The following is a 13,519-nucleotide window of genomic DNA, read 5'->3' as shown; positions in this document are numbered from 1 at the left end:
TAATCAAACACTATAATAAAAAAAATCTTTGATCAAATGGTTCTGCTTTCAGAGAATATTTGAAGCAATTTTTGCAAGTAATTCAGATTCATCTAATTCTGAGGCAAATATTTTTTTAAACTCAATTACAGGAAAATTATTATCATTTTATCATATAAAATCTGTAACCTTTACTTCCATTTGCTGATATTTCACGCCAGAATCTTTTTAGAATAACCTGACATTCTAGTATGCAAATGCTATTTCGTCACTTTATCGTTTCCCACTTTTCAACCTTTTCCTTGGAATTGTTTATAAGCGACTATCGTATATTTATTTGATTTGTCACAAAAAGTTTACAATTCAATGTAAGTAAATAAATTTCAAAATCTTTTCATAGTACACGTAGATAATACGTATAAAAAAAGTTTTGAAATCGATAATGTTATCAAAATTAAACTTTAATGAGTATATTTGAGAATCGAATTATCCAAGTAAAAAACAGAATGTTGTGCTACTTGTTTAAGGTTTTTGTATTGCATGTTTTGATAAATTATTATTTCCAAAATGCAAATTTGTGATTCGATTATAATAAAATGAGTTTCTATTGAATTTTCAACTAAAAACATTTAATTTCATGGTTGCGGACGATTTTTAATTTATAAATGTTCTTTTGATTAATTATTCTTGCAATGACTGCTTAAACTATACGGGATCATTAAGATTAACAATGTATGAATTTCAGACGTAAACTATCTTGTTTCTAAGAATCTCAACTTTTTGAATGAGTTAATCTGTTTATAATTTTAGAATGAGTAACGCCTGCATATTTATTTCTTTTAACCTACAATAATACGATATTGTAAATACTATCTATATCATCTGCTTTGCATTTCAATTTCTTATATAGGCTTACTATTTTATTGAAAGTGTTAATAAATGTATATAAACAATACTCAAAATATGTTTGCGACTATGTTAATATATCCAAATATTCATTTCGACTAATAAGATTGAATTGCTTTCATTGGAGAGTTCATTCCTTAATATTTGGAAATGGAATTCTGCTTTTGAATGTATGAATTTAATTCAAAAATGTTGAAAAATTGTAATCTATATGCTTTTAAGGATATTCCAGGGGTTTTTAATTCTGAGATTTAGATGTAACTTTTTTTCTGTTGGAATGTCATTTGAAATGCAAGAGTCGCCTTTATTGAAGGGTCCCAAAAGGCATTCTACTGAAATATTCATGTAAATTTCTTTTGTATCATAATTATGGAAATGCTACAGAAATTTGTACAGAATTCATTTTTCTCATAATTAATGTTTCATCTGAGAATTTTACTATACTTTCAATATTTAACCGCGATCTAGAAGTCTGGTAGGAAAAAAAATTACAATGTTTTTATAAAAATTTCAAAACATTCTACTTGGAATAAAAAGTTCTTGCAAATATCACGTGGTCATAAAAATTTCTGGTTCCGACTCATCAGTATCATTTGAATCTGTAGAAATATTTTAAATTCATGACGTGAAATCACACTCCGTCTTTTTGGAAGTGGGATTTAAGTATTATCTGCATACCTGAAATGATTTCGTTGAAATTCTATTTTAAGAGTTAATAAACTAGTTAAAGAATAAAACTCGTATTTGGTGTTTTAATTCAAAGATTTAAAGTAAAAAATGTTAGTTTTTGTGGTAATTCCAAATAATTTAATTACAGAATAAAGTACAGAATAATTTCTAAATACAGAATAAAGGAAATTAAAAATTTCTAATCTGTATAGCGTTACCCCAACTGGCGTAGAAAAATTCACGCATTTGCGTTACCGTAGCTGGCGTTGAAAATTCACGCATGCGCATTGCGTTCTGATTGTTGACAATATTATCAACGGATGATTCTTGATTTAAATTATTTTTAGGTTAGTTTCATGCTTTTGTAATTAAATTGTATTTATGTTAGTTATATATTATTTGCATATGCTTATAATTTTAAGTAGTACATCGTTTTTTAAGTAGTTTTTTAAACCTGTTTTCGACCGATTATTTTAAACGATTCATTTTATTTTCTTATTGTTTGATGCATTTAAAATTAAACATTGTTAATGAATCGATCCGTTCATGATGAATCTGAGGAAATTTTGTTGACAAATTCTTGAGATATTACATAAATTAAGAAAGATATTCTTTAGTGCCCTAAAGTTTAAACGCTCAGTGACTCTGTTATCAGTAATTATATTATAAAAAAGTGCTTTGTTTCAGTAAAAAATATTATTATATTAATTGCAGATTAATTCTTTCCACTTTAATTTAAAGCATAAATTCTACGGGAGCTAACAGAAAATGAGACTTATACATATTACGTGATAACTGAAGGCCTTTATAATATTATGAGTGAATTATATGACTATCAAAATTTGAAGCTTTAATATTTTGATGAAGAATCTATTAAAATAGGAATAGCGTAAAATATATAATTATTAAAATTATAAAAGAACATTAAGATTGGCGAACCGGCTGCTCGCCAAAGGCGGCTAGTTCATAAATAAAAATAGTAATTGTTGACTTAATTGCAATCAATCGAAATTGCAATTGGTGTTGAATTATTTATCAGTTTTCAATCTTTATGTGTAATTTTTATCGATAAAAAAGAACTTAAAATGTTATAGTTCTCAAAGAAGAATTATGCTCTATTACTTTGCAATAGAGATTCCCTTTAAAATGCAGCTTCCTGTTTGAAGAAATACGGTTGATTCGAAGCTGACGAGGTCATAATTAAAACTTTATTTGCCTTACTAAACAAAATTGACTGAAATGAATACAAGAGGAAAAATAATTAAAACTAAAGAAATTGTAGTTGGGATTTAATTTTAATATGTTAGTTTAATTATGCACTATTTGAAATAATTAATATAGAATTCTGATTTTTTAATAATTTTAAAAAATAAGTAATTTTAAGTGCTATTAAACAGTCATTTGAATACCACATTTAAAAAGAAAAACTTAAAGCAAGTAATATATTTTACATCTAATATGTTTTCATTTTCGTAAAATTCTTTATTGAATTCCATGCACAATAATGAAATCCTTTGAACACAGCAAACAGTGTGTGTGTACACAGCAAATGATATTTTAGTCACACACACACACACAAAATGGAATACAAAGAGTTTTTATTTGGATTGCATTATGTTCGAATTTGCTTTGTTTGCATTGTGTATTTTTAACTGTTACTCAATATGAACTCATAAAGCATACACAGCTGCCACGGCCCAAACCAAATATTCGGACCACCTATTTAATTAGATTATCCTTTCTTTTCTATCTCTTAATTATAATTAGGGATTGCAATACCATTATTCGGTATTTTTTAAATCTTAATACCAGGATACCGGTTTTAATACCGGTATTAGAAAATTTAGAAAAAGAAAGAAAACACAGGTGTTTCTTTGTTTTATTTGCCAGTTTTGTTAGAGAGTGTAAATATCACAAAAAATAATTTTTAACTTATAAATTATAACAGTATATAATCGCCAAAAAGTAAAGAAACATCTTATTTATTTAAATCACAAGAAAGTGTAAATATCACTATTCAGTCTGGAGTACTATTACAACTTTTTGAAATCTGATCTTAAAAAACATAATGCACGCTAGTTGGTGGTACTGTTAGCAATGCGCAATATACTTTTCCTAAGTATTTACCTCTAAATCCCTCATCTTCAAATAAATCGATTTCTCGTCGGATGGTTTTGGATATAGCTGATTTCTGTATTGTATTTTGGTTCGTTGAAATTTTTTTATTTATCGCTAATTCTAATTTTTGTTCAAGAGACAATTCCTTTTCACTATCGACAGTAGTGACATCATAATCTTAGATAATTGAACCGAATTCTTCTGAATGTGGATAGGGTTGTGGGTAAAAAATTTTAAGAAAATTTACTCTAAACTTAATCAGATTTGAATTGGTCATTTTCTTTTCTTTTTCATTTTCATTTTTAAAATCATTATAATTATGTAAATACCATAAGACATTTTCTATTTCGGTATGCTTTTCTTCTGTGCGATTTTTCAATGTAATAGATAATTCTTCAAATAGTGATGTGCGCTGTTCTTTCAGTGACTGCAACTTGAAATTTATTGTTGCATTAGCTGTTAATAAATTAGAATCTCTCCGACATAATGCCTCAATAGTCAGTTTTATTGGAAGTAGAGCTGATATAGTTCTGGATATTAAGTCGAATTCACTCTCTGAAAAATTAATTTACATGTTTAAGTCGATCATTGCTTTTTGGATTGAATTTCTCAGTTTCAAAAATCGTTCCATCATTTGGAGTAAACTGTTCCAACGTGTTTTAGAATCTAATATTAACATATATTCTGTTTTATTTTCAATTAGTATATATTTTAGTAATATGTCATTTTTTATAGGGAAACGTTTAAATATCTCATCAATTTTTCTAACTTTATAAATTATAGGAAGGCATTCTTGATGGGTAAATATTTCATTCTTATTAGCAATATCTTCTTCAACAATTACATTGTTATTATCTTCATGGTCGATATCACTCACTCTTACTCTCTTCAAATTTGGAATCCGAATTTTCTATATCCACATTATTTGAATTCTTCTGTTCTTTCTTTCTTTTTTTTTTCGATATAATACATCTATTACTCCTAATTGAATTCCATGAGCATAACACAATTGCTGATTTGCACCAATCAACTTTCCAACTTTTTTCATAATTGCTGCCCCCTGAGTCGTTATGGATACAGTATCGTCTTTCAGGGATAATCCATGTTTCGCTCATTTAGATTTAAGCAATTAATTAAGCCATTAATTAGCTAATTAATTTCGCCCGTTAGGGAGACATAAAAACAAAAACTTATACTATTTTGCTATGTTGGCGATCCCTGAACAAGCAGTGGAGACAATTTAAAAAAATTCTAATAAATACCGAAAAATCGGTATTTAAACTAGTGAATACCGGTATTACAAATTTGTTCAAATGGCTCAAAATGCCGGTATTCGGCATACCGGTATTGCAATCCCTAATTGTGATGTAAAATAAAATTCCGAAAAAAAAGAAAATTAATTAAAATTTGTATTACTACAATCAGCAAAGATTTAATAAAAAGTCATTTTAATAGATTTTGTATTTGTTGATAGATATTATAAGAAATTTTAAAGCAATAAAATAGCGCATAATAATATCTATAATCGAATTCCTTTTATTATTTCCATAATCCATTCCATTTATTATTTCCATATTTCTATAATCGAATTCCTTTTATTATTTCTGTGCGTTGTTGTACTCTTTAAAGCTTTTAGACATCTGACTCCTGTTGATAATTTTAATGGGTCCCGAACTCGTATGAAAATTATTTTTAAACCGCATTTTTCCAACATGGAAAATCAGATAGTTGTTGAAGATGATGTCGTGTCCGCGTTACCACGAAAGGAGGTGCAGTAGCTTCTGAGGATAAAAACCCCTGAGCACCCGAGGGCAGAAGTCTGACTTCTAGCTCATATGAAGATGAAACTCACACATTCGTTTGCACAACCCCTTTTTACAGGGGGGTGCATTCACACACGTTACAGATAGAACACAGATGAAGAACAACCATGTCCGAGCGGGGATTCGAACCCAGGACGCCCAGATTACGGGGAAGATGCGCTACCCCTATGCAAGGACGCCGGCAGACTGTTGTTTTAACATTGTTATGATTTGGAAGGATTATTTGTATAGGTGTTATTCTAACTAAACGATCTCAATTAAAAATGCATCCCTCGTCTTGATTTTCTTTGCTTTCATGTACGAATTAATTTCATAACTGAACTATTTGTAAGATTAATATATGCAATCGCAAATTACGATGCAAGGTTAAAATATTAAATTAGGTTCAATCGGTCTGATATATATATTTATTCACATCTGAAAATTTAATGAATTTTATGTAAAGTTGAAAGATGATTAGTAATTAAGTGATACAAAGATAAACTCTCTTATTTTAATAAGAAATATAGCAAATTCTTGTTATACGAAATTCGGTAAAATCCTAGAAGGGCCCACCTGTTGGCGACTTATTTGAAATCTCACCAAGTTGACTACTAATTGAATATTTATTATTATTTTTCAATTAAGAAATGATACTTGAAGGCCAGAAATAATAATAAATGAAATATAATAAAAAATAAATATAATAAATAAAAATAGATAAAAAATATAATAAATAAAAGAAATAAATACAATGAAATAAATATAATAAAAAATAAAATAAAAATAAAGAAATCCGTCTAGCTTGCCACATTGGCAAGGTTATCACCACTCGTTTGGCAAGAATTCAAAAAAGCGCCAAGAGGTGGGCTGTGCTAGTATCCACCCCGAAATTCAATTGCGTAGTTATTAAAACAAAAAAATTCAGCGATTAATCCCGAATTTTCTTTATTTATTTATTTGTCTAACATATGAATTTGATCTGAACTGAAATGTTGTGTTTTATTAAATTTTAATAATTATTAGAACGGATTATATTTCCTAATTAAGTTTAAAATATCGTGAACTTGAAAACGATTTTTTATCAAACACAAAAATTCTTCATAAAATGAAATGCAGAAAGATATTTTGGCCACGCTTTTGAAAACAAATTTCGCCAAACCGACGAGAATTTAGCTCAGAAGTTTGTTCTACATTCAAATAGGTGATAAACATTTAATTTGATTAAAAAAAACATTTATGCAAAAAAACCAGACGGTTATTAGAAATTATTCTTTGAAAACATCACTCGTTCCCGATTGGATAATATGTGATGCAGATTTCATTATGTTTTATCATCCTTGAAAACCATTTGCTGAATTTGTAAAGAAGTTTCTGGAAACTGTGACGTCAAAATTCTGATTAACATATTGTCTGCGCATTACACTTTGCTTTCGCATTTTTAATCCTTTTGTTATGTCGTGGTGGTGGGAGAAGTGTCACAGATATTCGTTTATTAGATTCCGATTCAATTTGCAATTGCTATACGATTCTTTTCAAGAATTTTTAATTTCCTAAGGATTGCAAGAAATATGCCTTTAATTATCAATTGAAACAATCAAGGGACATCAAGATTAATTTAATCTTCTGTGGATTTCGTTAAAATATCGGACAAAGAAAAAAAATGGCATCTTCGAATTTCTAGATTATCGGCCATCTTGACGTTCTCTTGCATGCGTATTTGGTAAGTTTTAACATTTTTCTAGTCTTAGTTCTTTGATGGTTGCTATAACGCTGTTTAATTTTGCGATTTTTTTTAATAAGTATCGGATACAGAAGTGTTTGATGTATTGATTATTTAATAATTTTTATAACTGAATGCAATTTTTATTGCTAGATGTAATTTAAGACTAAAAATGTGTAATTAATAGGTATTGGAGAAATTATTCTTGCATGGACAGTAAAGAACGACTGTACGTCTTTCAAAGAAAGACATTAAGCTTATTATGTTAAAACCCATGTTTGACTACTTTTATTATTAAAAATTAAATGTAACAAAATTAATTTAAATGTAGTAATTTTATAATTATTGGAAATAATCGGAATTTGAAATAAAATATTTATCGTTAGAGAGGAAAATCATCAGTTTTATTGATGCATTTATTTTATTGTATTTATATGCACGCCATTAGATATTTAATTTGAAATACTTTATACTTTACATGATATGCTGATCATTTGTGATTATATACAATTACTGTACTAAAAATCGTGTTAAGCTCTTTTAAAATTTCTCAATAATTTTTAGAAAAAAGAAAAAAATATGGTATTTTTTTAAATGGCACTCTTTGAATCTTCAAAGATAGGTGAAATATTGTCATTTATTTTTCATTAAATTATTGTTCCATAATTTTCTGTTAATTAATTTATCAGTTGTCAAAAATCCTGAAGTCGTGATGTTTAGTTTTACTTTGTCGCCTTTTCTGATATACATTATACTTTCATATTCGAGAGCATACTTATGATTAAAGCCAAGCGCTCTTGTAACACAGTATTGACGATAATAATTAAATTCCATTTAACGCAAATTTTCATATCCGAGTACATCAGATGAAAAATAAAACAATTACCATTCAATATTATGAGTGAATGGCTGTTTTTATCAATTATTTTCAGATGCGATTTCTTTGTTATCGTTTCTATCTTATAATTATATGAAAATGAGTTAAATTCTTCTCTATTTTGATGTTTAGTTTCTTTAAAAAATATATGTAATCGGGATATAATTACATTTTAAAGATATCTTGGTTATTTTTTAAACTGTACGAAATTTGTGTAATTTGTCCTACGAAATTAAAATAACCTGAAAATTGTGTGTCAGACTATTAATAATTTTTAGGGGGGGGAGAACTCGGAAGATTCCCATTGGAGTTTCTTACGGCATATATTAGTGCATTTAATATTTATACTCGTATCATCATAAATGAAAAAATATGAAATTTTATTAAAAAAATTAATCAAATTTTGACGTTGTGAAATGCATTTTGATCTCAGGCGACACATTTCAATTCTTTTTCGTAATGTTTTTTCTTTTATGTAATTCAAAATATTTTGTTTATTATTCGTTTTATTGTTCAATTAGTCATACTTATTTTATTTCTTAGTATTTGTTGCCAGGTCTCAATATGCTAGGAATTTTTTTTTTTCGTTTTTGCCTGTGTAAAAATATACAAACCAATTAATCTGTATATGTATTTGAACTTGGTGAATTATACATTTTCTTTTTCTGTCCCCCCCCCCGCTTATTGTATTTTGGAATGGAATTGAAATTGAGTTTTATAGCACTTTTAGAATAGCAAAAGCATATTTGTTTAGATTGTTATGTAAGTATATTGAATTGAAAAATTTGCAGTGAGATGGAGTACCAAAAAGTAGTAGGTAGGCTAAATAGTTTCATTTAGAAACATTATGAAATTATTCACTAAAGATTTGTAATTCATTAGAATTTCTTAAAATACATTTCTGTAGATTTCAGTACAATCGGCTGGATGAATCATTTTTCTGTTGGTTAATAAAAATGAATAATTAAAGTGTAATGATATGAAAGATAATCAGTATGTCTAAAGCAATCGCTTGCATATATATATGTGCAAATGTAGCATCTAATTATATGTCAATTACAATTCAAAGGTTTCTAAGAATTTCCACCAAAAAAGATAACATATTCGTGATGAATAAACTATATATTTGCATAACAAACTTTACTCATGTCATCGGTATACAGCTAAAATAATTGTAGAAGCGAAAAGGCCATCTCTAATACAGTATAAAATGTTCTTGTAAATTTGTAACATTTTTTGCATGCCGACAATTTATTGATATTTGCTGTTTTACCTTATACAGATATTTTATGACAAGAACATCTCATTTTTCTTTGTTAATGGGATCACTTTTAGCCAAATATCTGCAGGTCGCAAAATTGAAAAATATTAAGGGTAAGAATACCATTTTTCTTGACTATATAAACCAACGACCATTAAATGCAACATCTATTGCATACAACGTCTCTTACAAAAAAATTATTTTATTGGATAGTGATGTAAATTTTACAACTTAAGTAGATAATCGTTTTAGTAATTTACTTTTATTTCGATTTCCAAGTTACGGAAATGACTAGAAACTTATTCGGCTTTTAGAATCAACTTCTACTATTTATTGATGTGAATGAATCAAATGCATGTTTATACTTGACCTCTTTAAATGACCAGATTTTTAAAACAATCTTTAATGAAACGATTCATATGAAAATGAATGACGTCTGTATTTAAAATTGTTTATTCAGAATCTTAAAAGGATGTTGTACGCGAGTTTTACGTTGTCACTAGAAATGATATTCGAAACTTTAATATTTTCCCAATTTTGCGACATGGGATGAAGTGAAGAATAGTGTGCCCCTGAGTTTGTCACCAATATGCAATGGTTGAGTTGTACATGAACTACAACTATATTTTGAAAAATGTCAAATTAAAAATATTAAAGAAATATCGATTAACGATTTTAATTTTGTTTTTTATTATAATTAAAAGTTTATTAAAGTTAAGCTTATAATTAAAAGTTATTTTCTTTCTTTTTTTAATGTGAATACGAACAGAAAATATTTATTCTTTTGTAATTTTTAATTGTCAGTATGCGCTTTAAAAATCGTCTGAATTCCTACTTTATGAAATCGTCTGTATTCTCACTTTAAAAGACAGCTGCAATGGAATTCTTCGCAGTTCTAGTTATTCTTTTGGTGTTCTAACGGTTGGTTCCCTTCATAATTTATGATGGCAATTGTGCAAGAATAGATGTGAAGTAAATGGGATGGAAGACAGTATTTCGAACCTGCAGAATGGATGAAGGGGAGCGAAATATATATATAATTAAGATTTGATGAAGTTCGGAAAGGATGCTTGTTTGAAATTTTATATGGATAATGGTTTGATATCGAACCGGCAGAATGGATGAAGGGTGAGTGGAATATATTTTTACGAGTTGATGAAGTTGGGAAAAGGATCATTGAAATTTTGCATGGAGAATGTTCCGATTGCTTATTTCTCCGTTTTTTCTTTTCTTTTGGTTATGTACTGTTCCTGTTATCCTCACAGTCCTTATGTTCCATGTGCTAGTGAAGCTACTAGGTTCCCGCTCGCGCTGCTAGCGAAGCCGTAGGATGTTTTTTTTAGTTAAAATTCTGCCCGGTGCCTTCTACAGATTTGTGGAAGGTACCGGGCAGTCTGGAAAAAATACTTATCAGTAAAAAGTCCTAATTATATGGCGGGAAATGGTAACCGTAACTGTTCCGCGGAAGTATTTGTTTATTTTGTCCGCCATATTTATTGGCGACATGGTATTGTTGGCTCAGCAAAGGGCACACTTTTACCGCGACTTGTTTTCTGGAGCAAAGTATTCATAATTTTTTTGCAATATTTGTTTTTGAAAGTAATTTCTCAGTGGACTTCTAAAAAGCTTCGTTTTAGTGGAGTAGTGCATCGAAATGTCAAGTATAATGTAGACATGTAAGTAAAAGGAGACATGTAAACAGCCCCACGAATTTGATTAAATAAAGGCATTTGTTGTATAAGCAGATTTTATTAATTCATAAATATTATAGGTAAAATTACTTCGTTTCGAATTAAAATTTAAAAATAAAAGCTCAATAACTTGATTTCATTTATTGCATTACAACTTTCTTTTTGTCCTACATTTGAATATTACCCCTTATTCGCATATATTATAAGCAAGCAATTTATTGAAATGTCGTGTTTAAAGCATTAAGTTTAATGAATTCCCTTTCTCAATTTTCTTTATACACAGAGTATGATTGCCTATTTACCAATGCAATTGAGATTAAATACTTCAGTAAATAGCCGCGTTTTTTAAAATCATATTTCGATTAATTCGACAAATTTTTTTAATCATTTCTATCAGCTGAAATATTCTGTTTGTACTTTTTCTTAAAAACTTTCAAGATTTCCAAAATAGATGTTAAATGTGAAAGACCGAATGGTTGAAATTATTTAGAACAATAGTCTGCAGTTGCCTCATTTATTTAGTCTTTTCTGTAATCTCTTCCAGCAGCAGCATTGGCAAAAGTAATTCCAACGCCTACTAATCGTAACATTTCTTGACGGGAAGTTTGGCTCGAATCTCATGAATAATAAAGTCAAAACTTCTGCAAATCGAACCCTTTTTTTTCATCTGCGCCTGTCAAATTGTTTTTAAAAAAAGTTGGCCTGAGATAAATAGCGATGGGATCTGCCGATTAGAAGTTTCATGAAATTATATTTACTTTATACAAACCTCGCGCAGATGAATCAAGGGAGGGGACAATTAAGTCATAAAAATACAAGCGAAACTATGTATTAAAGTGAGTATTTATGCATTACTTTTGCCCAATCCAGAATTCACCCTTATCTGTAAGTATACGAGATGTTATGACTAGATATTGCTTAGGAGCGGTATACAGAAGTCAAAATTGAACTTTACTCTGAATTTTTCAGTCTGGCTAGGAGTTGTTTTATCTTTCATATTTCATGGAGTGGCACCTGGAGCTTTCTGGCTGCCTGCTATGTTCTTCCCTTTTTTATTCAGAACGGCAGATGTTATTTGAAGAGCAGTGTGAAATCTTTTGACGTTTATTTCGCTTTTAAGTCGCGAGCGTTCATATTCGTACGTAACATGGATACGTTAGTATAAAATTCTCCGATATTGTGTTTTGTTTGTCTTAGCATGCATTGTCGCAGTATGTAAAAATTAGTGTATATTAATTTAGACCAGATTTCCATAAGTATATGGATAATTCTAGGATCAAGGCACATTATTCAGAGATGAGGTTTGAGCCAAATCCGAAAAATAATTTTTAAAAATTCTCAAATCTTCTGTGCAAAGAAATGACTGAAATTTTTTCGAAAATAGAAAATCGCCTGTAAGCGATTGCATTAGGTAATTTATTCTTTTAAAAATTATATTTTTCAATATTTTGTTTAAATTTTGTCAATATTTTGTTTAAATTAAATTTTTTAAAAAGAACAGAAGGACGTTTTTGGAAAGTTTTTAAGTATTTATGGAAGTACGCATCTTTATATAAAATGTATTGTAATTTTTTTTTACATCTATGTCAAATTTAAATAACTTACATTTTTGAAAATAAAAATCTGTTATTTGAAAAAAAAAATACTTTAAGTAATAGTAAAAAAATAAAATTACAGATGTATCATTAAACGCATAATATATATAGTTTTGATTTTTTTTTTTTTTTTTTTGTGCGACGTGCCGTTTACCACTTTTGATTTTATGTTAGCGTGCAATTTATCATTTTTAAAAACTTAGACATGCACCTAACCAGTACCCTATTTGTCATGCTTTAATTTATTTCTTTTATAGGTTGACATTTTTTTGTTCGTTTTCAGTTTTAAGTTAATATAAAATAACTTCCAGACTTTCTTTTTTTTTTTTTTTTAACGGTTTATGGTAAAGGAATTTGATAATATATCACTCTGAAATTTTCTAGTTTTAAATGTTACATTAAAGTGAATGCAAAATGTAAGAAAAGAGGACTGCAAAAGAAACTTAATGAAAATAGAACAGTTTTGTAAAAATAGATTAATCAATTTATGGATGATTTTTAAGTATGTGACTAGAGGACTGCAGGTTCGAAATGAGATTCCAACCAACATCCTATGTATTTAGTAGTAGAATTCCGGATTAGGCCGGTGGACTGAGATGAGAGCTTTAACTCCTTGACGTACGAATTTATTTAGCTAATTAGAGGAGGCATATCCTACCTGGGACAGAAATTATTTTAATTCCTATAATAATATTAGAAACTTTGACATATTGCGGCATTTTTAGGTGATTTTTGCATTTTAAATTCATTACTTTAACTTAATTATGGATTTAAAATTAAAAATTCAGTAATTCGATGCGAAAATAAGAGGCGTCATTGAAGGGGTTTATTAAAACGATATTATTTGCCTAGTTGCTAAATTAGTTAAATATTACGAATTCTTTAGAATATAAATGAC

The 13,519-nt window shown here is 28.5% G+C and overlaps 1 protein-coding gene across 1 annotated transcript in view; it reads left to right on the top strand.

Annotated features, from left to right (window-relative positions):
- The first annotated feature begins 4,995 nt into the window (after nt 1-4,995).
- The window catches only part of LOC129981591 (sterol O-acyltransferase 1-like), a 104,669-nt gene continuing 96,145 nt past the window's right edge, over nt 4,996-13,519 (top strand). The window contains exons 1-2 of the mRNA XM_056092498.1: nt 4,996-5,001; nt 7,159-7,197. Coding sequence (XP_055948473.1) covers nt 4,996-5,001; nt 7,159-7,197 — 45 coding nt within the window. The remainder of the gene's footprint in view (nt 5,002-7,158; nt 7,198-13,519) is intronic.

Source organism: Argiope bruennichi, chromosome 1 (assembly GCF_947563725.1).
Source record: "Argiope bruennichi chromosome 1, qqArgBrue1.1, whole genome shotgun sequence".
In the NCBI taxonomy this organism is placed as follows: Eukaryota; Metazoa; Arthropoda; class Arachnida; order Araneae; family Araneidae; genus Argiope; species Argiope bruennichi.
This window is presented reverse-complemented; position numbering and strand designations above follow the sequence as displayed.